Source organism: Diadema antillarum, unplaced genomic scaffold (assembly GCF_040938485.1).
Source record: "Diadema antillarum isolate AM-2024a unplaced genomic scaffold, OU_Dant_1.0 seq00001162_RagTag, whole genome shotgun sequence".
NCBI lineage: Eukaryota > Metazoa > Echinodermata > Echinoidea > Diadematoida > Diadematidae > Diadema > Diadema antillarum.
The window spans coordinates 791,002-812,232 of NW_027271971.1; the positions used below are offsets into that span (position 1 = coordinate 791,002).

Below are 21,231 nucleotides of genomic sequence, written 5' to 3' on the forward strand. Positions count from 1 at the left end.
CACTTGAATCAAAATCAGAATAATGAGAGTGCTGTCATCTTTTTAAAACATAATTCAATAAATATTCTTCAAATCTGCAATTTGGATTTGATAATTTGATAAATACAGTTTGCTCTGGCTATAGGTCATTATTCAAAACCTCTTCATTATACGTTTACCTCTGACGAAATCGCTCTCATTACTTCTGCCATTTTTACCTCTGCCATTTTACTGAGACTAAGAAAAATGCACTTAGAGGATAAATGTGTCTGAAAGAGAGAGACTTTGATAGAGAAAAAAGTGGAAGAGAGGGAGAGAGAATGTGGCACAGACAGAATGAGTAGAATTTACATGTACACCAATTCGACTTTGCCATAGAAAATTGGTTAATGTACTTCGGGGGGGGGGGGAGTACAAATGGGATATACTGTAAAAAGTGGGGGAGAGGCATGCCCCCTCAATTTTTTTTTCTGGGGGATCCCCCCCCCCCCCTTTCAATTTATTAATATGACTGTAATGTTTGTATTTATTTAAATTTTAAATGACAAATTTATATCAATAATTTTCATTAACTTAAGGTTGAGTATATTTTGATGGCAAATGTTCACACACACACACACACACACACACAAATCAGCTCGCTCTCTCACATATCATTGAGTATCATGCATTGACCCTCTCCCCCAGTTCACAAGTAATCATGTATTTGTAGCCTGTTTGAAAAATTCCAGGATATTCTTGTAAATTCCAGGAGTTTTTAGTTGATTTCAGGAGGACTGATCTTGAAAAGTGGAAGCACTGATGATATGAAGCAATAGGACAGACGCAGGATCTTGCCTGCTTTTGATGAGCAACTGAAACTCTGGGCCTAACTTCTTTTAGTGGCGAGCATTATGCCTAAATTAAAGTGCTTATTAATGAAGAAACTTGATTTATTTACGGTGCATATGTAATTCTAGGTTTAATAAAGCAATCTAGAAATTCAACAGCAAGAAAAAAAGAACCGCCGCAAACATGTTAAAAGAACTAATGTGAGTCCTCCGCATAGCCGCCATACAGCCTACACACAGCGCCCGTGCACACATGATTTCGTCGAGCTCTGGACCCTTTTTATCGACTTTGTCAGACTGGCAAAAGATCGAGAAGTTTAACTCGAAGTTTTGCCAGTGTGACCGCAAACTTTCCACGTAACTTTCCGCCAGACTTCTCGATCTGTTTGCGGGCTATGTCTCCGAAGCGCAAGGCCATTGTCATGTACAAACGTGCATTGTTACGTAATAATCACTAGCCACTGGACGGCGTACTCTTGCTTGCGCGCGTACCAGTGGCCCAGTCTGACCGCGCCTAAGCGTGCACTCCATATAAGGAAAAATTGACCTAACAAGATGGCGACGCAACGCGGTAAATTTGGCTGCACGGTCTCGTGTATGTTGGGAATAGGGACACGCATTCCACTATGTTTTAGTTCGGTGGATCCGTCTGTCCGGAGGACTCTTTTATATTTTGCCATTAACGCTGTCGATTGATCCTCCGTACGGCCGGAGGGGATCCGTGAAGCCAGACGCAGTCTCCGCGGAACATTCCCCGACGGACAGATACAGACCGATCTTTCGGTCAAAGACTGTTCGCGCTCAATGTTACGAAAGACCATTAGTGCCACGGAGAAAAAAAAACTACTATTTCTACTAATCTGTTTAAACAGATTATAATCTGTAATAACAGATTACGGTATTTCTACTAATCTGTTTAAACAGATTGTAATCTGTAATAACAGATTACGGTATTTCTACTAATCTGTTTAAACAGATTACGGTATTTCTTCTAATCTGTTTAAACAGATTACGGTATTTCTTCTAATCTGTTTAAACAGATTATGGTATTTCTTCTAATCTGTTTAAACAGATTATAATCTGTTATAACAGATTACGGTATTTCTACTAATCTGTTTAAACAGATTACGGTATTTCTTCTAATCTGTTTAAACAGATTACATTACTTCAACTAATCTGTTTAAACAGATTATAATCTGTTATAACAGATTACGGTATTTCTACTAATCTGTTTAAACAGATTACGGTATTTCTTCTAATCTGTTTAAACAGATTATAATCTGTTATAACAGATTACGGTAATTCTACTAATCTGTTATAACAGATTATAATCTGTAATAACAGATTAGAAGAAATACCATAATCTGTTTAAACAGATTACAGTATTTCTTCTAATCTGTTTAAACAGATTACATTATTTCAACTAATCTGTTTAAACAGATTATAATCTGTTATAACAGATTACGGTATTTCTACTAATCTGTTTAAACAGATTACGGTATTTCTTCTAATCTGTTTAAACAGATTATAATCTGTTATAACAGATTACGGTATTTCTACTAATCTGTTTAAACAGATTACGGTATTTCTTCTAATCTGTTTAAACAGATTATAATCTGTTATAACAGATTACGGTAATTCTACTAATCTGTTATAACAGATTATAATCTGTAATAACAGATTAGAAGAAATACCATAATCTGTTTAAACAGATTACAGTATTTCTTCTAATCTGTTTAAACAGATTACGGTATTTCTTCTAATCTGTTTAAACAGATTACCGTAGTCTGCATGTTACGTTCTATTAACGAAAATCACGTTGTTACAAATACATAACCATTACTGATGGCCGGTCAAGCGTGCAGGACAGGACATCTGGAGCTGCATTATAGCTATACCTTTTTACATTTTCAATGTATCTCACGATCCTTTGGAAGAGGAACTTCTTGTGGTTGAATGGAATGTGCAGGCTTGGTTCGGAATTACTTTAATTTAGGATATAACTACAACGAAATCATTGCTTCTCTTTTGTTCAATCACAATGTAGCGATAAGCAAACGAACACTGAACAGAAAGTTGCGAGACCTTGGTCTTTATCGTCGTAAAAACCATACTGATGAGTTAGATGTAGCTTGCTTTATTCTACAGGAACTTCAGAGTTCAGGGAGCTTACATGGTTATCGGTGGATGCACCTGAAATGCATCCAAAATGGTATCAACATTGACAAAGAAACTGTTCGGCATCTACTCGGAGTGTTAGACCCAATAGGTCTTGAATACCGATCACGTAGAAGGCTACGAAGGCGTTTATATCGAGGACGGGGACCAAACTTTATATGGCATCTAGACTCCTATGACAAATTGAAACCTTTTGGAATCTGCATTAATGGATGTGTAGATGGCTATTCAAGGAAGGTAGTTTGGCTAGAAGCTTACACGACAAACAGTAATCCCAGAGTAATAGCTGGATACTACATGCAAACGGTTAGGAAAGAGATGGGATGTCCTCGTGTCATTCGATCAGATTTTGGAACAGAGAATAACACTGTCCGCCAAATGCAACAATTTCTGCGCAGAAATGGTGACGACCCACTTGCGTCTGAAAAGAGTTTTATGCAAGGAACGAGCCAGCATAACCAAAGAATAGAGAGTTGGTGGGGCGTCCTTAGAAAGCACTCTATACAGTTCTGGCTGAACATGTTTGGACAAGTGAAAGATCAAGGTCACTTTACTGGAGATCACCTGGACAAGTCACTGCTGCAGTTTTGTTTCATGAATCTAATTCAGGTAAATTGATATGTGTTCATGCTGTTAACGAGCTCTAGAAGTGTTGGTCGAGGTCGAGCGATCCCAATAGCTCACTTAAGCCTTTAATATTTGGATGGAGGTATGTTCTGCATTCATCCCAAAATAACAAAATAAAATAAATTTATATTTCATGGCTCAACTTTTACCAACATTGTGCACTAAACATAAAATTTGAAAAGGGCCCCTTTTTAAACCAATCACAATCAATCTTATGTCACGGGATAGCTGGAAAATAGCGCCTTGTATCCTCTTAGACCAGGAGCTGGCTGCTGGTCAATTTACCCCATCAAGCCCAAAAGGTTTGACCCCTCAAAGTTACTGGGGCCACCCCCCTCATTACAAAACTCCCCCCTGGGCCCCCCCTGGCGGGTGTAATTTACCCCACGCAGCCCATGCACCAAACTTGGTCCAATGAAAGTACTATGGGTGTACACAATGAAAATATAAAAACTGACACGATATCTGGTTGGGAAAGGGGTTGCCAGATCCCCTCACCCCCCCCCCCCCCCCCCACCACCACCGCCCATTACACCCCTTCGTGGGTTTAATTTAGCCAACAGCACCCATGGATCAAATTTGGCTGGGGGAAAGTAGGCCCCATTATGGGTGTGCAAAAAATAAAGATAAAAGCTGACAAAATATCTCACAAAGAGTAATCAAACATATCCCCTACCTTTGCTACCCCCCCCCCCCATTTTTTAGTGTGAAGGGCCTATACGGTTTGGAGAGGTATGAATGAGTGTGTCATAAAAAGTAATAAATGGAACTACTTGAATTAAGATGAAGTTATGACAACAGAAGCATTGTGTGTGACATATATCCACATGCCCCATCCCACTCCCTCCCCCAAAAGAATGGAGTTATCGATATCTACACTAGAAACATACTCAGACAGTGCAGACCTTTGCCAAGCAGCTCATTTCCACCCATCCACACAATCCCATGCTAAAAACTGCCAAATTTCCCATATAAAAGCCTTTTGCTTTTAAATGCCATCAACTTCCAGCTGTGTGGTAGTGCATTATTAGAGCACATGCCTTTACCTTTAGTGTGCATGTATGCAAACCTCAAATTCATGCAGCTTGAACTCCCAATTCCATTGATCTTATCTGCCGTAAGATAAAAATCATCAAAATTTCATAAAGATTCCCGGATCACTACCAAAATTTATATTTATCATCTGTTTTTAAAATGTAATTGTGTTATTATCATCTTTTCATACAAGTTTCATCCAATTATGTTCTCAACCTTTCAAGTTGTTTTGCATACAAACAATAATGCAGACAATACTATATATAAGTAACATAAAACCTCAAGTGGCAGAAATAATCACAACTGTATCCAACATCCTACAGTTCAACTGTGTTACCATGCATGTGGAGCAAGCTCATGTACAACAGTACAAGAAACTGTATACCTGTGATACAAAATTGTACATGCAGTGGGTGCATAGGCCATAGTGTGGTTAATTGCATGCATATATTTGTATGTTGTATACATTTTACTTGTTGCATGCAATTATACATTTCGAAGATTGGCAACATGTGTATCATCAGTCTGCAAACAATAAAAAGGCGGTGTTTTCCTGACCTTGGTAAGTGAACTGATGGGCTTTCCTATTGTAGGTACTATACTGGTAGGCCCCTATGACAGTAGTACATGTATTTCATCACTGGATGACAATTGGTGTCAGTAACAGAGCAAACAAAGAAAGGTCAAGAGTCTAGATCTTGGACTAGATCTAAGTCTCAAATATGCTATGATATGGCTAGTTATCTAACGTTAGACCTATATTTCCTATACATGCTATAGCTTGTAGAGTATACCTAGTACTATTTGGGGAAACCAAATGAACTGGAACAGGGGATGGATTTATATCAGCGAGATGTAGTGTATCATGAGTCATAACTGAAAAACCAATAAATAGAACATCAATGTTCTCAGCCTATATAGGTTAAAGTGTCAAAGGTGTGCATTGCTTTAAATTTGCATAGAACACTTAAACCCTGAATTTGTTAAAGTCACTGCACTTCCTATCATTCATAGCTAGAGTCAAAAAGGCAAAATACTACATTTCAATTTCTCTATCTAATAGACAACTTTGACTTTAGGATTAGAAATAGCCTTATTAATAGCTATATGTGTAAAGTGTTGAAGATGCAGATGTTTCAGTGAATGAATACTTGCAGAATTGGGTGTGAAGATTAGGCAAATAATCTGAAACTCTCTTTTAATATAGCAAAAGAAATAACAAACTGTCCCTGTGTTGTAGCCTCTCCCAGAAGAGGCTGCAGTGCCAGTGTGGTGCATGTAGTAGTCTTTGTGCAGACTCATTGACAACCAACAGAGGTTTATACCTGTAAACTATGAGAGCTGCACAAGGTATAGAAAACAAACAACTGAAGTGAAAGCAAGCTTATATGTACTTTCGCCTCATACATCAGTGTAAACAAACTCAGAGTTGAGCATAAATACTGTAGCAATGCACAATTATAGCTTTGGTTCTAACAGAGGTGTAAGTTAATGACCTTTGGTACAGATTCCTATATTTTTGCAGGTATTTAAAATATTATCTTACTACCAATGGTTTTGATTTGCAATTTAAGCAATTTGAGGCTTCATTTGGTCACAGCTCTTCATTAAGGCTCTCTGTCCATGTTTCTAGCATGGTAGACATGCTGCATGTACTGTTAGACTGTTATTGACATCACAATATTTGCAACTTTAGTCAGGCAGTTTGTTATTTCTTTTGCTATATTCAAAGAGAGTTTCAGATTATTTGCCTAATCTTCATACCCAATTCTGCAAGTATTCATTCACTGGAACATCTGCATCTTCAACACTTATGATACATATAGCTATTAATAAGGCTATTTCTAATCCTAAAGTCAAAGTTGTCTATTAGATAGAGAAATTGAAATGTAGTATAATTCTGCCTTTTTGACTCTAGCTATGAATGATAGGAAGTGCAGTGACTTTAACAAATTCAGGGTTTAAGTGTTCTATGCAAATTTAAAGCAATGCACACTTTTGACACTTAAACCTATATAGGCTGAGAACATTGATGTTCTATTTATTGGTTTTTCAGTTATGACTCATAATACACTACATCTCGCTGATAATCCATCCCCTGTTCCAGTTCATTTTGGTTTCGCCAAATAGTACTAGGTACTCTACAAGCTATAGCATGTATAGGAAATATAGGTCTAACGTTAGATATCTAGCCATATCATAGCATATTTGAGACTTAGATCTAGTCCAAGATCTAGACTCTTGACCTTTCTTTGTTGCTCTGTTACTGACACCAATTGTCATCCAGTGATGAAATACATGTACTACTGTCATAGGGGCCTACCAGTATAGTACCTACAATAGGAAAGCCCAGTTCACTTACCAAGGTCAGGAAAACACCGCCTTTTTATTGTTTGCAGACTGATGATACACATGTTGCCAATCTTCGAAATGTATAATTGCATGCAACAAGTAAAATGTATACAACATACAAATATATGCATGCAATTAACCACACTATGGCCTATGCACCCACTGCATGTACAATTTTGTATCACAGGTATACAGTTTCTTGTACTGTTGTACATGAGCTTGCTCCACATGCATGGTAACACAGTTGAACTGTAGGATGTTGGATACAGTTGTGATTATTTCTGCCACTTGAGGTTTTATGTTACTTTATTTAGTATTGTCTGCATTACAGTATTGTTTGTATGCAAAACAACTTGAAAGGTTGAGAACACATTTGGATGAAACTTGTATAAAAAGATGATAATAACACAATTACATTTTAAAAACAGATGATAAATATAAATTTTGGTAGTGATCCGGGAATCTTTATGAAATTTTGATGATTTTTATCTTACGGCAGATAAGATCAATGGAATTGGGAGTTCAAGCTGCATGAATTTGAGGTTTGCATACATGCACACTATAAGGTAAAGGCATGTGCTCAAGGTATAATGCACTACCACACAGCTGGAAGTTGATGGCATTTAAAAGCAAAAGGCTTTTATATGGGAAATTTGGCAGTTTTTATCATGACTTGTGTGGATGGGTGGAAATGAGCTGCTAGGCAAAGGTCTGCACTGTCTGAGTATGTTTCTAGTGTGGATATCGATAACTCCATTCTTTTGGGGGAGGGAGTGGGATGGGGCATGTGGATATATGTCACACACAATGCTTCTGTTGTCATAACTTCATCTTAATTCAAGAAGTTCCATTACTTTTTATGACACACTCATTTATACCTCTCCAAACCGTATAGGCCCTTCACCCTAAAAAATGGGGGGGGGGGGGGGGGGTAGCAAAGGTAGGGGATATGTTTGATTACTCTTTGTGAGATATTTTGTCAGCTTTTATCTTTATTTTTTGCACACCCATAATGGGGCCTACTTTCCCCCAGCCAAATTTGAACCATGGGTGCTGTTGGCTAAATTAAACCCACGAAGGGGTGTAATGGGCGGTGGTGGGGGGGGGGGGGTGAGGGGATCTGGCAACCCCTTTCCCAACCAGATATCGTGTCAGTTTTTATATTTTCATTGTGTACATGCACCCATAATACTTTCATTGGACCAAGTTTGGTGCATGGGCTGCGTGGGGTAAATTACACCCGCCAGGGGGGGCCCAGGGGGGGAGGGTCTGGCAACCCCTTTCCCGACCAGATATTTTGTCAGTTTTTATATTTTTATTATGTACACCCCTAGGCCATTCTTTTAGACCAGGTTTGGTCCATGGGCTCCATGGGGTAAATTACACCCGCCGGGGGCCATTTTTTTTTTTGGGGGGGGGGGGGTCCCTGGGGGACGACCCCGCCCTCAGGTATCAGGCTGACGCCCAGTTTTGTAATGAGGGGGGTGGCCCCAGTAACTTTGAGGGGTCAAACCTTTTGGGCTTGATGGGGTAAATTGACCAGCAGCCAGCTCCTGGTCTATCTGGAAAAGACGCCATAAAATCCAGTTGTTGTTATCATTACTATAATTATTATTATTATTATTATTGTGATTATGATTATTATCATTACGTTGCTTAATATAAAAACGCGAGAGTTAACCCCCCCCCCCCCCTCCCTGCAACCTCCCCCTAGGGCGCGCGGTATGTAATTTGCACGCTTCGCGTGCTCATCCTTACCGCCCCCCTGAAATGAAATCCTACCTACGCCATTGGAGGGTTTTGATATTTTCTCAGTACTTCACCATGGATAACCCACTCCATAACTGACGATACTTGTCAGCTGAAATCTCTTAAAATATGTTAGCGATAAATCCTTAAAGAAATGAAAAAGTATATTTTTATCAAATATTTATATATAATACTAATATTTATTATTTTCTTCTTCTTTGTATATGGAACAGGAAGAACTGGACAAGGTTGCTAAGGAATGGAACGCTCATAGAATCAGCCAATCAAGGAACCAGTGTGGACCATTTGGTCGCCCCAACGTGATGTACAGGACACCCCAGGTGTATGGAACACAGGATTTTCTTGTCCCGTTGGAAAACGATGAGGTTGAAGTATGCGAGGAAGAATGTACTTTCAAAAGTCAGTACCCTTGTGACAGAGACATATTTGACCTTTGCTCGATCCTGATGACTGAAGAACAACTACCTGTACCGCAGAATAGCGAAGAAGGACTGAACCTATATCATACTTTGAGAATGCACTTGCTGAGGATGATTTAATCAGAGTATTTTGCATTAATTGCATGTGTATTTTGATATTAGATGAAAAACACAAGTAGATATTTTTCTACAGTGCTTGGATCAGCAACCAAGACTTATTCATATCTTTCCCCATAATGACATCTTTTCTCTCTTCAAAGAAGACTAGAAGACTGAAGCGTCTGATCCGGTTATTTTTAATTCACATATTCACCACATTGCTTAAAATGATCTGCATATAAACACAACAAAAAAGTTTTTACCCCCTAAGGAAAGTGACATAACTTTTTAACGGGGAAGTGTCAAGTAACAAAATTTGCAGGTGATATTAATCAACTATATTGTTATCGTATGTGTAAAAATCAGCATAATCCTATATTCATGAATGAACAATGGTCAAGAAAAAATGTCACTTTTTAAAAGTCACAAGGGTATTTTTACGAGCACCATATGTACCAAAAATTATTAAAATTATGGTTCTCGTGTACAATAAAAGTAAAAATTTTGCTTTTATACCAATCTTCAGACTCCTATTCATCTGACCATTAGTTTTGCGCATGGATGGACATATTTTCAAGGAAAGCAACTCTTTTTAACGCCTTTTGGTGGGTTAAGCTTGATTTTCGTGAAAATATTGGGAAGTGCATTTTTCGCCAAAAAAAAAAGTCAATTTTGCAATCGGATCGTAAAAAGTGCCTAGATTAGTAGGATAGAGTGTGATAATTGATAACATAACAAAAAGACACTAATACACATCCATCCAAGTATAGGTTTTACCCATTATTTGTTCAGTTTTTATCCCCAAAATGGATTCATATGTGATTTTAAAAAAGTGGTATTTTTTTGTTTCATGTGTGACCATTCAGGCGTTACAATTAAAATCATGCTCATTTTTGCACACATGCTTTGAGAAGAGTTTATTAAGACTATCTGCAAATTTTGTTACTAAACACCGTTCAAAAGTTATGCTACTTTCATTTGGGGGTAAACATTTTTTGTTGTGTTTAGTATTATCCATATTTCTATTTCTTCATGAATAACAGAGGGTAGCAATAAGTGTTCCTATATTTGTATAAAGGACTTTATAATAACTTTGATAAAAAGTGATATCATATCACAATGCCAAACTGATGCTTACGTTTTTTACGGTAATGCTATTTGTTCATTATCCTGAGTTCTTGAATTAATTTCTTTCAAAGGCTACTATCTTACAATAAAAATATACTTTACTGAGACGGGAGTGTTCTTGTTTATTCGGTGTTAAATATGAACGACAGTTAATGACATAACAAGCTGAATGAAAATGTTTTATTTGAAGTGTTTTGATTGTGGCAAGTTCATGTACATATGCTTATATTTGAGTCCTCATATCTCACCCAAACTTATATAAGACAGTCCCGGAGAAATATTATTAATTGTTTTTTTATTTTTCTGCTTTAAATACATGTGTATACAATGGAAACTCAGTATAACGAGGTGCTAGGGACCATCAAAAATACATGTACCTTGTTATAGCAGTAATCTAGTTTATATAGCAGGTTTATTAAACAATAAGTTATAGAGAGCTGGGACCGAATTTTTACATCTTTTTTATCAGGAGTTTTGTTATATCAGATCTCTTTTTACCGAGTTTCCACTGTATAAACTACATGTAGATGTTTTATGAACACATTTTACCGCTTACACTAATATTGTGGGAAATGGTTGGTACAACCCTACTGAAACAACATTGCCATCCCTAACAATTACACCAATACTGAAATAACCCCAAAATGTGTCATATCTATTGGTGTAAATTGACTTCTGTGACCTTTGATTTTGAATCTTGGATCAAAGAATAAAGTTTACCAGTAATATATCATTCCATGCTCCATTGCAGTTAGTGTATAACATTTTCATGTTTTTTTTTTTTTTTTTCAAATTCCAGACGAAAGCTGCCACACAGTGTAACATGATTCAGGAAATAAGATGTTATCACCCGGTCTTGATGCATTCCCGACCACCAAGTCTCCGCCAAGGGAAGAACACAAGAGGACTTCTTCTGGCAACGGTTATCTCAGGAGGAGAGCATCCATACCATCAGCTTGACCAACGATTAAGTCTTCTCCAGGCCTCCATGAAGGGATCGGTTCGGGCAGTGCAACTCGAGGGCACACGGATGAGAATAGAGGTGAGTTCATTATAAAACATCTTCCACTGTGCAATGTTACTATTAAGAAATATTTGGTTTTATACATTTCAATAGTAATACATATAATTGGTCGTAGAGAAAGTATGAAATTATTTCAATTTACCGGTATATAATATTTAGTTGTATTGCTACCTTTCGATGATAATAAATGTTATTGCTATTTGAGACAATTCTTTAAACATTTTTTTCCAATCCAGGTGGTGCTCAAAGACCGTTTCACCAATATCGACCCAAGAGCCCTCATCCAAATGTGGATCCGCAGGGAGGTTCTAGTGTTGACTGACCCAATTGACCCGATGATCCTGGAGCACGTAGCGAACTTAACAGATGCCAGCGCAAGAGACGAGACATGCATCAACAAAAGGGCAGCTGCTCTAGCCTACGTGACGTACTTCATGGACGGAGCAGTCCAGCGCTTGGACTATTCACTGCTGAAAGAAGCCCTAGGCTCCACAATAGGGGACTCAGATGGGAACCCAAGAAGCTGGACCATGAACCATGTTAATCACAGCCTGAGACACCCAAATGCGGCGAAGACGCTAGCCAAAACGGTGGCAACCCATTTGGCGGTTGATTCATGGCCCATCGAGTGGGCTATCGAGAACATGGACCGATGTAAGTAAATTATCAATTTACCTTGCTTATAGCTAGTTTTATTCAATATATACAACATGTAATGTGTTTTATTTGATTATAATCCATTTATACTATTCTTACAGAATGATTAATTTTTTGGTTCAATCTCTGCTACAAATTAATATATTGTAACAAATATATACTACATAAAAATTTGATAGTAATATATATAATTCAGATTTATTGCAAACATAAATTTTTATTAACCAAATAGAACACAATCTTTATCAAATGATAACTTCATCTTTCTGTATTGCAGATTGCATAGAGTGTGGCGCATCAGCTGAATCCAGGATCAAGTTTCTGTTTCAACTTATGCTTCGAGTGGGGTGTAGCTGGGCAGGTGAGGCTACTTTCATCCAAGCCACATACTCTGCCGCCAACCAGAACATCATGGGAAGCACACAGAGAGCGATAGATGAGATTGAGCTGTCGCGGATGCTAATGCTGAAGAGAGAAAAGAAGGGACCTGCAGCCTTGATAGGTGCCATCTTCAAGAGCATTGTAGCTACGACAAACCAAAGGTAATTATTTTTTTTCTTATTGTTTCGTTGGCAATAAACAATTACTCTACAGTTAATTTTGTTTATCACTTAATGTTCTTTCCATTTTCTAATGCTTATTTTCTTTTATTTTACAGTCCCCCAGAAGTAGCACGTGCCTTCGTGACCGAAAACAACATAACGGCATTCCATCAAATGACCCCCATCTTCCAGACAACCAGAGGAAGTCGGTAAGTCATATCTTTATTATTGGTATAACAGTAACAAAAGAACAATTCAACAAGTTATAATAATTGTGAAATTCATAAGAAACAGTTATATCACTTCAACAAAATTGGATTAATGTAACATTTCTGGCGCAAAATTATGTTGTCATTCATTACAATCTTATTTACTTTTCTATTCCAGATTCACCCGTGTGGAAGGCAACACCATGGAAAGAAGAATTACACATGTCGTAGAAGACGTAGCATCGTGCAAAACAACAGTCAGGCAGATGCCTAGTCTCAGAAGCCTCAAACCATCAGATGTGGACACACAGATGGCGCTCGAAATAGCGAAGGCGTTGTCGGAAGACGAGGAAGGAGACGGCGAAGGATACGACTTGTTTGTCTGTCTGACACTACTCTGTCATAGGGAGCGGCAGAGGCGCCACCAGGGGGACTCTTGGCACCCATTTCTATCATGGAAGGATTACAGAGAACGCCGAGGTTAGTAAGAATTATTAAGATCCTAAAGAAGGATATATTACATGTATTTCATATATATTTGATGTTAATGGACATTTAAGCTCTATATATCATGTTATGGTTTCAAACATATAAAACTTATAAATGTTTTCTATTTATTCTAAACCCCCAGGAATTAACGTTGGAGCCAAGTGCGTGAAGCTGAAGGACTCCGGCCTCCTGGACAACCGGCCAGAAGATCATCACGACTACCCATTTTTCGGCATGTGGGTTGTGCCACAAGATTTCAGGCACAGGCTATCAACTACTCACGCCACACTGTGCACAGCTCAGCAAGGCGAGGAAAACGACGAGGAGCAGAATGACGGTGAACATGAGTCTAGTGAAGAGGAGGATCCAGAAGAGGATCCAGAACCTGATCGAGAACTTGTCAGCCGCCCAACCATCCAAACAAGAAGAATCCGAGGCATCCATGCTCTGCTCAGGGACAACCAAGAACTGTTGCTGTAAACAACAAGTAACACTAACACTCCACAGTTGATTAAGCAAAAACGTCAGTGTAATGCTTGATATCCTTTTCCCCATGATACTTAAAGCAAAGTCCATTTCTGAGGTAGTACTTAGACCCAGTATAAAACTGTAAAACTTTTCATTAAAATGAGCATTGATCTTTTAACTTTGATCCCTATATGGTAATAAAACCTTCCTCTAAAATAACCAATATAACATTAACTATGGCAAACTGTTACAGCCAAAACCTTAGATAAAAATATAAACATCAACACAAACCAAATACGCAACTAGAGTGCTGATTTTAAACAATGGTATGTGCAATCACCATAAGATCAAACCTACGAAACCTTTCGAAAAATACACATCATTCCAAAGCCTTTATTACTAAATCGTATACATACCATTCCCCTTGAAACATGAAATATGAAACAATGGCATATAAATCAATATTTCAAGATATCCTATTGACAACCCCTCCTATGGTTGAATTGTGCACAGTCATACATGTACATTAAAAACTACAGATACATAGGCCTCCGCCATCTGTGAAAACACTGTACCTGCACAAACAATTATGTTGCCAACAGCCTTGCCATTCCTAGCAATTACACCAATACTGAAATAGCCCCCAAACGTGTCATTTTTTTTTTTTTGGTGTAAATTGACTTTTGTGACCTTTGACTTTGAATCTTGGATCAAATAATAAAGTTTACCAGTAATTTATCATTCCATGATACTTAGATTAAAGTCCATTTCTGAGGTAATACTTAGACCCAGTATAAACATGTAGATATTTTCATTAAAAATGAGCATTGATCTTTTAACTTCGACCCCTAAATGGTAGTAAAACCTTCCTTTAAAATAACCACTATAACATTAACTTTGGCAAACTGTTACAGTCAAAACCCTCAACACAAACCAAATACACAACTAGAGCGCTGATCTTGAACAATGGTATGTTCAATCACCATAAGATGAAACCTACAAAGGCTTTGAAAATACATATCATTCCAAAGCCTTTATTACCATATACATACGATTCTGCTTCTTTCTCAGGTCACACGTAAAATTATAGTCCCCACTTCGTCTCCGAGCACAGAAGAGCTGTCAGATTACCGTGACAAAGGTAAAATAATTGTAACCATAACCCTAAAAAGGAGTCTGATATGAATATACCCTGTTTAATCAACAATGACCATGCAGTCTGATAAAAAAAGTCAATCATATTCAAACCTTATAAAACAAATATTACCCAGTGATAGGTTTTGTGAAACAATAAAAAGAGTATTTCATTCAAGATTATGTGACTCTCTTCCACATTCAACCTAGCAGTTTGTAATTCTGCACAACATTCTTGAGTATAGCTCCTTTCCTTGAAAAGTATTTAAAGAGCATCCATAACCCATAGACCACTATGTAGAATGTGATTAAACTCCTGTCTAAACTCTACGTAGTTATCATAGGTGGATGGCAATTCTATCACGTTACCACAAGTGTGGCCAATGGGCCTCCTCTGGAGACCATCCAAGGAACAGGCTGTTGTGAAACTGAACATTGTATTCTTTAGTGTTTAAAGTAAACCATAGTGTAATGCTTGAAACCTTTTCCCCACAGGGTGTTGTGAAACCTGACATTGTGTTCTTTAGTGTTTAAACCACAGTGTAATGCTTGAAACCTTTTACCCACAGGGTGTTGTGAAACCAGACATTGTGTCCTTTAGTGTTTAAGCCATAGTGTAATGCTTGATACCCTTTCCCCACAGGGTGTTATCTGAGTTAGAGAGAATATCTAATCCTGTACAGAACCTAAGAAATCTTCTCAGCATGCCTTGGTTTAGTGACCGCAAGTACTTCTTCAGGTACGTTGATACCGCCTGCTCATTGGGTGAGAGATCCCTTGAGAACTCCAACTTGTCAATCACTTTTTTCGATGTCGGATACAGTGAAGCATATATTTCACTTAAGCTTTCCTGGGTCAGCTCATTCTGAAGGTTTTGAAGGACTGGTCTCATGCAGTCAGCAATGTACATTGGCTTTTGGATGATTTCCTTATGGCCCAACTCTGAAAGGAGGCAGCTGAAGTTTTCGTTTGTTGGTACCTTTCGACAATCATAGCCACTCAGGATGTCAATGAGCTCTTCATTGTCTTCGGGGAAATTGCTAAGTGCTGATTTCACGACTTCCTTTTCTGATTCTGGGAGCAAACTTAGGAAGGCCTCCACCATGTCACCATTACAGAACGTGGATCCCCAGATTGCATTAACCATAAAGTCTTGTGCCAACCTGATGGGAAAGTACTTGTGGTCCAACCAGCCTTTTGTGATGATGCGTCCTAGTGCCTGCCATTCCTTCTCCCCATAATCATGTCTCAAGACAGGTATCCTTGAAGAGTCTCCACTTGTCATCTGTTCATACACCTCGTCCCAAAATTGGGTTATAGCATCCTTATATACTCCGTTACCCTGGCCCTTCTCTAGATCCCCATTTTGTAGAATCATATGGACAACAATATTAGCCTTCAGTATGCTTTCGTCCGAAAAAGCATTCATCATATCTGTTATTAAACAACTTCTTCGAATGAGGAGAACTTAAAATTGTGTTTGGTTAGTTGGAAAGTCATTTGTCTGTTCTTCAACCAGCTCTACATATACAGTTGGCTCATCAGTAATGACTTCAGCCAATATCTGTTCAGCTGGCAATGAGTTAACTGGGTCCCTAATCGTGACATCGAGCTGTTCCTGCACCGGAGTAGAGTGCGATGGCCCAAATGAAATAGTTGGTGAGTCTGCAAGTTCCTTCAATCCCGAAAATAAGGTGCTGGACTTGGTGATGTCATCTTCCAGACAACATACAGATGAAGATGAAGAGTGGGTGCTTGTAGAATGTTCACCAGAATTTAGCGAAATTTCAGGCAAATCAGCTTCACTACTACTTGTATCATATCCATGATCCCTCACATGAACCGTCCTCCTCTTCTTGACCTTTGACTTGCCCTTTGACTTGCCCTTAGATTTGCCATGCTCCTGTACTTTGGACACTGTGCGCAGGTAAAACCTAAGGGTTGGCATTTTTGATCTGCTGTAGAGTTGTCCAACATCTCCTTCAAGAGGCTGCTGTCGAAAGTCCACCAAGGAGCATTCAAAGTTTTCTTTTTCCCCTTTAGCTGAAATGCCATCCGGGAAGAAGAGGTCTTCTACAATTTGTAGCAGTTCAGCAGGCTTGCATAGCTTAGACACAGACAGAGATCTGATGCCTCCTCCGTTCGTCTTACGTACCTGCCTGTATCTGCCTAACATATGATCAAAGTCCATCCATCCGACATCTATTCTTCTGTCCAATCTTTCAGCATTTTTGTTCCCTAGCATTTTATGAGCTCTCCCATAGGAACAACTTGCAGAATCTTCATACCCACTACTATTTTCAGCAACCTCCCTATCTCTTTTCATCCCCAATTTCTGTCTAAGTTTACAAAGAAGCGAGTCTTTTTTGGAAGACTTTGATGAGCTGGTAGACACTTTCTGAGTGCTTTCTTCTGAAAATTTGCGCAGTGCTAGTCTATCCCCCAATAGTGGCACAAACTTCTTGAGCTCATCCTCATCCATCAATAGCAGAATGGAAGCATCAATCTGTAAATAACAAGAAGGTGAGAGAATACATATGAAAAAGAGTTAATTTTTTTTCAGCAAAAAAGAGCACAAGGCTAATTGAGGAAAGGCCAAAACGTAGAAGCATTCCATGTTAACCATGTGCAAAATGAACGTCACTGACAAAGGTGGGCAAGATTTGTCGAGTGCTGTCTTTTATATTTACTTGATTGCTGCATGTATACCGGTTAATAACTACACACTGTCTCAAGAAATGCATTCAAACTATGTATTCAAAGAAACATATTATAAAATTGAAACATCAAACCAGAAATGTCGCTAGGGCGACTGGTATGCCTCCGCAGTATCACATTTTTTCTCCCATAAGGTGCAGTACATACTGCCAATGTGAGACCACAAGTTAATGTAGTGGGCAAATAATCATTATCTGGTGATTATATGCCAAGTTTCAGGACAGTACACGGAGCCACTTTAAACATATGGAAAATGGGTGAAATTTGAGCATTTCACTAGACCTCTGAAATTTGACCTCTGGCCTAGTTCACTCAATATCTAATCAAGTGATTACCCTATCACACTTCATCATTTTGGACCAGGTTTGGGGAAATTTGTTCTTTCCAGTCTTAAGTTATTGCATTGACGGATAAATTTCATGATTTGACTTTGAACTTTGACCTTTGGCCATTAGCCGATTTCACCCAAAATCTAATCAAGTAATTGCCCCATCATAATTTATACTTGGACCAGGTTTGGTAAAAATCCAGCCAAAACTAGAGCACTCGGCCGGGGGACCCGATCGAGCACATGTATCCCCCGAACCCACCCCCCATACCCCATTTGGATGATTTTTTTAGGCTAAACTGTTGAATAATGTGGCAACTGGGAACCAATGTTTGCACTTTGGGTATTTTTCAGTTGTTGTCACAGAATTTACCTTGTGCCACTACAGGTTATTAGTAGGAGTCTTCAAATACACTGGGTCGTGATCACTGTAGTAGGTGTGTAGTACCCCTGATTGCAGTACAACACAGTCTCTGGTGTATATGTGGTCTAGGAGCTGCTGCCGGACCCGCTTCCTACAAGGCGTCTTTGTTTTACCATAATACACCTTCATGCCAAATTTGAAGATGATCTAAGAAGAACTGCAGCCAGCAGAGCGCTCACAAGAAAATCTCTGCGGCGGACGCGGCGGCGCAACGAGGCCAAATCCATATTGTCCTCATTTCTTCATAATGCACCATAATGCACCTTCTTGCCAAATTTGAAGAAAATCGGACAAGAAATGTGGCTGATAGAGCACATACAAGAAATGTGATCTGGCATCCAAGTCGGAACACTGAGGGCGCCCTCACCACAAACTGTTGTGTCCTACATGTTGAATGACCACCCATACACCTCCTTTACAAGTCTGAATAAAATCCATTGGGTAATAATCAAGTTATTGCATAAATAAGCACTTTTGCAAATTTTGACCTGAACAGGGTGACCTTTGTCCCTGTAAAAGCAGAACAGTGGGGGCAGCATTACCAATAGGTATAGGTGTGTAGAATTGACTATGACACATTTACATGTACATACCAAATTTGAAAAAAAATCGGTCAAGAAACACAGTCAGGATCGCGCACACAAGCAGACCCTGAAATATTTACCTTTTGGTGTATAGAGACGGAACAAGCGAGGGCGCCACCACTAAAAACAATAGGTGTCTTCATTTCACCATAATGCACCTACATGCCAAATTTGAAGAAAATCGGACAAGAAATGTGGCTGATAGAACACACATAAGAAATGTGATATGGCATCCAAGTCGGAACACTGAGGGCGCCCTCACCACAAACTGTTGTGTCCTACATGTAGAATGACCACCCACACGCCTCCTTAGCAAGTCTAAATAAAATCCATTGAGTAATAATCAAGTTATTGCATAAATAAGCACTTTTCCAAATTCTGACCTGATCAGGGTGACCTTTGACCCTGTAAAAGGTAGAACAGTGGGGGCAGCATTACCAATAGGTATAGGGCTCACACCCGTAAATACAAGGGAATGCCCCAGGCCCCTTCACAAATTCGTACCAAAGATACCAAAATAAATGAAGAAAAAAATTGATTAAAAATCAATGATGTAGTTTGGCAAAAAACTGAATAGCTGTAGATATTGAGTATGAATTCCTCTACAAGTTGCATTTTGGTTGGAAGATGAAAGATTTTCTGGTGGAATTTGAGGGGACTATATTTCATTGGGTACGTGTACGGAAAATGGGTGATTTTTTGAGTGATAAGAACTCGTAGTCTGGCTTTGCGGACCCCTGGACAGAATTTGAACTGAATTATCCACCCTGAGAATTTGATGGATGAAAGGGTATATCTAACTTATCCAGGTTAGTGAAGCTGAAACACCTCATTTCTCCCAGCTGTTTTACAGAATTTTTTGAAATTTGATTTTTAACACACATCCCTATGGGGAAATATTTATGGGTGTGAGCCCTATTGCACAAAAGCAGACCCTGAAAAATTTTACCTTTTCATGTATAAAGACGGAACAAGCAAGGGCGCCACCACCAAAAAACAATAGGCTTCTTTGTTTTACCATGATACACCTATATGCCAAATTTGAAGATGATCCGAAAAGAACTGCAGCCGGTAGAGCGCTCACAAGAAAATCTCTGCGGCGGAGACGGCGGCACAACGAGGCCAAATCCATAGTATCCTCCGAACTCTGTTCGGGGGATACAATTACTCAAGTTCTCACGTAAACGAATGTGGACGGATGTACGGACGGACGGACGGACGGACGGACAACCCGAAAACATAATGCCTCCGGCACCACTTCGTGGCGGAGGCATAAAAAGCTTTACCTTTATGCTTTATACGATTTCCTTAGCTATACCACGGCTTGATATCAGCAGGCACCCGGAACACATGGGCGCCTAAAATTTCAGGTCTGGAAGCCCAAAAGTGAACAATTTCAATACAGAGCCCAATACAAGGGGAGCCTGGGATGTCTGGACCTCTAACCAAAAGAGTTAGTGTGGAGCCCTGGCTATACAAATGCAAATGTTTCATGTTTATTTCATGGATAAGATATATCATACCACTCTCATAATAACTGCCCCTATACAAGCCTTAGGGACACTATCCCCCCCCCCCCCCCCCGGGGGGGGGGGGGGGGGGGGGGGGCACTTCCATTACAAGGCGGACACCATGCTCGTACAGAAAAGAACATAAAAGGGGTTGTGTTTCACAGATGATGTATGCGCATACAGTGAAAAGGATATCAAACTTGACAAAATCGGGGAAAAGGTATACTTTTACAACAGCTAATTTACTTGTTTAGAGTGGGAAAAACCTGACAAAATTAATACTTGTTTGGGTATTCTGAGATGAAGTCTAATTACTTGTTTAGGGTCCATTTTGAAAGTTCATGTACGAGCATGGTGTCCAACTTGTAATGACAGTGCCCCCCCCCCCCAACTATTTCAAAAATTGATCTCACCTTTTCTTCTCTCATCCGTTCTATAACACTTCTGTCCATGCCTCTTTCCTCCATAAATGCACACAAATCCATCTTGATAAACCTACAATAAACAACAAAAAAGTGTTAATTAGACATTAATCTAATAATCATGGAGGTGCTTGTAAAAATTAGATGATTATACATGTAGGCCTATGTTGCCAAGTTATTCTACCAAATCACACAGAAATGTGTATTTCGAAATCAAAGTAATATATATGCGAAAGAATGAGATAAGGGAACTGACGTAGCGCTTAATTCCTTTCTTTATTTTATACAAGCTTTCGGCCCCTGG

At 39.0% G+C, this 21,231-nt stretch overlaps 1 protein-coding gene and 1 pseudogene across 1 annotated transcript; one reads left to right on the forward strand and one right to left on the reverse strand.

The window, feature by feature from the left end:
* Positions 1-2,535: 2,535 nt before the first annotated feature.
* On the forward strand, positions 2,536-10,990 carry LOC139744361 (uncharacterized). The gene is made up of 2 exons (XM_071654803.1): positions 2,536-3,596; positions 8,984-10,990. The coding sequence occupies exons 1-2, from the start codon at positions 2,766-2,768 to the stop codon at positions 9,308-9,310; spliced, it is 1,158 nt and encodes a 385-aa protein (XP_071510904.1). The 5' UTR covers positions 2,536-2,765; the 3' UTR covers positions 9,311-10,990.
* Positions 10,991-13,914: 2,924 nt separating this feature from the next.
* On the reverse strand, positions 13,915-21,231 carry LOC139744363 (uncharacterized; annotated as a pseudogene).